This window comes from Eschscholzia californica, unplaced genomic scaffold (genome assembly GCF_041429995.1).
Source record: "Eschscholzia californica isolate CP2 unplaced genomic scaffold, dmEscCali1.0.p SCAF_3, whole genome shotgun sequence".
NCBI lineage: Eukaryota > Viridiplantae > Streptophyta > Magnoliopsida > Ranunculales > Papaveraceae > Eschscholzia > Eschscholzia californica.
Window position 1 is genome coordinate 676,669 of NW_028238420.1, and position 4,132 is coordinate 680,800.

A 4,132-nucleotide genomic window follows, 5' to 3' on the forward strand; every position below is an offset into this window, starting at 1 on the left:
ATCATTTCCTAATCCACAATACCCAACAAACTCACTTTCTCTCTCCTCCTCACTTGTCACTTTCCACTTTCAATTTTTTACTTTCCTCACTCCTTCCCATTCTTCCATTAATAAGAAGAAATCTGAATTGACGTTTAGTTTGTTACTTTGTTTTTGCCCTACCCATTTGAATAGCTTATTTCTCCTCATTTTGGGTCCATTTTGGATCGGGCAATTCAAATTTAGACATTTCAGATCCAAACAATGAGAAAAACCAAGCACTATCAAAGTGTATTATTCATTAAAATACGATAAAGAACTGATAAATGAAAGATTAGTGGATTTAGAGTATTGTCTATGTTTATCGAAGTTAACTTGTTATAATTGTGCAACCTAACTCATTGTCCTCAAAGACCTAATCAAGAGGATTAGTTCATAAGTCGGAGAAAAAGATCTATCGAACTCATTCGTCTAAACACTTCACAGTTACAAGTCAAAGCTATTGCCTCCTTTGGAAAACAAGAGTTGGTTAAGTCATTCGACATAAACTTGGCCATAGAAGATGTAAAAAGGAAGGACTATTACCATCTACGAAACCTTTGATATTCAGCGCCTTTTCTTGCTTGTTTTTCCACCAGTGGACTTTGATGGGGAAGCAACCAGGTATACGAACAAAACCACAATCGAGACAACAGATACCAATGATCCATATTTCGCCAACAATCTCTGCATTCAAGATAAGAAAAAAGAAAAGGTATCAAGAAAACGAATGTTTTTCTTACACCAACATGCATGTATACCTTATCAAATATGAAATGACAGAAGCAAATATAGGTTATCATCAACGATGGTGCACAAGTACCAGGTCGACTCTGTTAGTTATCCACTCAGAAGATTTTTCCCATTTTCACACAACCATGTTGTTTCATATGGTTGAGGGACAATGGGGAAGTGTGTAAAGAAAAACAACGGATTGATTTTCATACCTTCGCCTGAAATTTCATTGCCAACAAACAGGATCGTCGAAGAAAAAGAAAGAAATCAAGTCAGTTGACAAGGAAGACAACCAATACTGTTCTTTAAATAACTCTTGTAGCGGAAAAGAGCTTACCCATTCAAACTTCTTCTCCGGAGCCCGGTCAGCAAGGATATCTAAAGGAAGTATCGGGGTTGAGAAAGCCTCCTACAAATAAATAGGCGAGTTGTAGCAGTTAAAAGGATAACGGAAACTGATCAAAAGAAACTTGAATTGATACAATATCTGATCACGTAAAAAACCTGAAGAGTTGCTTTTGTCGGGACTCGGAACTTTATGATAGCAGGGGTACCATGGTATAAGCCTCTAACGTTCGACTCCAGAACAAACGAGTGAGAAACAATAGAACCACTGCCACCACATATAGAGTAGTTTCAAATCAGAGTGAAACAAAAGGCTAAATTAACATAGAGGTAAAGTTCATTAAGAAAACGAAACGAAGTAAAGTTACTAGTGTTAAAAAAGAAAGATAGAACTCACACATCAAGTCTTTCCCATGTCTTTGAAGCGTTACCACTGACGAACTGAAAAACATCTGGAGCCCAATTGTCATCATTAAGGCTTACATCATATGCAGTTCTGAATTGTTTCAAACAATATGTTATTTCTCATGACTAGTTAAATTTATAGAAGACTAATAAAACATAGTAGAAGCAGACTAAATGATCGCAAGATACCATGTATGTAGTACAATATAAGGCAACTGTCTGTCTGTAACACATTCAACACTAGTGGTAGGGCTTGGAACCAATATAGAATCAGACCATGTACCAAGAAACTAGTCATATGCTATCTTTTGCTCTTCCGCATAAATAGTCCTTGATTTATTAACTGTTTCTCTATTTGTTTGTGGCTTTTTATATATCATTGGAGTGTTAAATGTCATATGCTAAACGAAGAAAAGAGCTTTAAAATCATATCTAAACGATATAACGTTCTTTACGATTAAAGGGTGCCTGCCATCTGGAAACTACATTTCGCCTACACCCAGTAAAAATTCCGAATTCATAAATGCCTTTGACTAACCGCAATCCTAGCTAGCTCCTTTAAAGAAGTAGTAAACCTAAAATATTTATGATCAGATATGAAATGTTATATAGTACTTACTAAAACTGCAAATGTGTCTTTAAGACTTCCGAAAACGTAGAATGATCATGTTTCTGGCCAATAGCACGTTTCTAGGAGTTCGATTCTCTAGGAATTCTATTCTCTAGGAGTTGGATTTCTTCTGTTATAAAGCAGCAGAAATGTTACACTTAAAAATTTAACCTATATTAAAACAGCTCGCTCCAAATACGATTTCGAGCAGGAATTAACTCCAAATGTTTTAAGAAATCTTTCCATAATCATATTCATGGCATGGGGGTCTAACAAAAACATCATAGATAGTAGCATGAAAAACAGAGATCAAACAAACAGAGCAGGAATTGGGGAAAAAAAAAAATAAAGCAAGAACTCAATCAATAATTGATTCTAGGAAAACAGAATTAGAAGAAAATGGAGAATTCTAGGTATAAATCAAACCACAAAGACATGCAGATCAGATCTAAGATTGATCAGAAAAATTATTAGTAAACAGATTAAATTATTACGTAGTAAACAAGATGGATAAAAACGTACGCAGATCCTTGGTTGTAGATTTCGATGGAGACGGAAACTCGATCGGAGCCAGATTTGAGCCTGGTGAGACTGACCTTCTTGTGAGCAACTATGAAAGGAGAATCATCATCTGTGATTGCCGCCAAGGTAGAAGATGAAATAATCAAGAATAACAAACAAGTAGTAGTTATAACAACAACATGGATCAGATTAGATTTCAGATTCATCATTTTGATTTAAAGATTTTTATTACAGGGAATGAAATGAAGGAAGAAGAAGCTCTATCTAGGGTTTTTAATTCATAAAAAAAAGGCCAACTGAAATGTCCAAAGGGATGGATTCAAGACGTTTGTTTTGAGTTTGTCCAATCAAATCATTTCCTATATTGAACTGGGCTTTATCCTTTTGAAATGCCGCTAGTTTCAATTAGGCGTCCCTAATTTCCTTTTGAAAGGCTCAAGTATTGAGTAGTAGTATTAAACTTCTAAAAGCCCTCTCTCTCACACGCAATAAGCGCCCTTCTACCATATATACTGTATTTAAAATCCATATTTGAATTGATTTTGGTTGATAAAATTTAGGAGTGAGTGAACGGCGGTCAGTTCTCCACTATTTAGGACCAGACCGAATTTAAACTAATTAGATATACTATACGTTAGTAAAAAAATGAAAAAGATATACTATACGTAATCGATTAGTTTAGGAAGATCTCTGTTAACCATGGCGTGCATAAAGAGTGTCAATAGATCGGCTTCCGTCGCTTTCTCGCCGGATTCTCCATACCTGGCCACCGGTACTATGGTTGGGGTTGTTGATATGTCCTTCAGTTCTTCAGCTAATCCCGAAATTTTCAAACTTGATTTCCAAAACGACGATCAGGAACTTCCCGTTGCTGGTAAGTGCCCCAGCTCCGAACGTTTTAATCGTCTTTCTTGGGGAAAAACTGAACTTGGCAGTGAGGAAGTCACTCTTGGACTCATTGATGGAGGACTTGTTGATGGTAGTATCGGCATCTGGAATCCACTTACTCTTATCGGGTTTGTTCATCACTCAGTTTTGTGTTGCTAAAGAATGAACATTATCAATTCTGTTTCTTGGTTGAATTTTAGATTATTAGCTTAATCTGTCACTTTAACGTTTAATTAGAACATTTGATGATTAATTATGTAGAATTTGTCCACAATCAATTTCAATTGTGCCAGAAATATATAAAATTGTAGGAATGTATGAATTGTATCTTGTGATTCAATTAAAAGTTTAATCTTCTTCTCTCATGCTCGTTTTATATGATTTAGGGTTTTAGACAAAGAGAGGCCGGGAGAGAGAGAGAGAGGCCGAGAGAGAAAGAGGGAAGAGAAGTGAAGAGAGAGAGAGAGAGAGAGAGAGAGAGAGAGAGAGAGAGAGAGAGAGAGAGAGAGAGAGAGAGAGAGAGAGAGAAGGAGAGTAAAACGACCATGAGATAAAGAGAAGAAGATGAGAGAGATGTGAGGAGACTAGGGAGCGAAGTTCAATCATGTG

General features: G+C 36.2%; 1 protein-coding gene across 3 annotated transcripts; it reads right to left on the reverse strand.

Moving 5' to 3' along the window:
• Nucleotides 1-261: 261 nt before the first annotated feature.
• LOC147547435 (uncharacterized) lies at nucleotides 262-3,176 on the reverse strand. Of its 3 annotated transcripts, XR_015237933.1 has the most exons (6): nucleotides 2,636-2,984; nucleotides 1,496-1,594; nucleotides 1,258-1,366; nucleotides 1,091-1,162; nucleotides 842-971; nucleotides 262-705 (listed from the first exon to the last, which is right to left on the reverse strand). XR_015237933.1 is itself a non-coding variant. In XM_086670135.1 (5 exons), exons 1-5 carry the CDS (start codon nucleotides 2,842-2,844, stop codon nucleotides 509-511), a joined length of 690 nt encoding a protein of 229 aa, XP_086526261.1. In that variant the 5' UTR covers nucleotides 2,845-3,176; the 3' UTR covers nucleotides 262-508. The 3 variants fall into 3 exon arrangements, 2 of the variants coding, with proteins under 2 accessions (XP_086526261.1, XP_086526262.1); XM_086670135.1 differs by lacking the exon at nucleotides 842-971 and having other exon boundaries at nucleotides 1,087-1,162; nucleotides 2,636-3,176; XM_086670136.1 differs by lacking the exon at nucleotides 842-971 and having other exon boundaries at nucleotides 2,636-3,116.
• Nucleotides 3,177-4,132: the final 956 nt, after the last annotated feature.

Coding starts and splice junctions, on each gene's coding strand:
- LOC147547435 (XM_086670135.1), bottom strand. CDS start 2,844: ATGATGAATCTGAAATCTAATCTGATCCATGTTGTTGTTATAACTACT. Junction 1,595..2,635: donor ATCTACAACCAAGGATCTGC/GTACGTTTTTAT, acceptor GAAACAATTCAG/AACTGCATATGATGTAAGCC. Junction 1,367..1,495: donor ACATGGGAAAGACTTGATGT/GTGAGTTCTATC, acceptor ATGTGGTGGCAG/TGGTTCTATTGTTTCTCACT.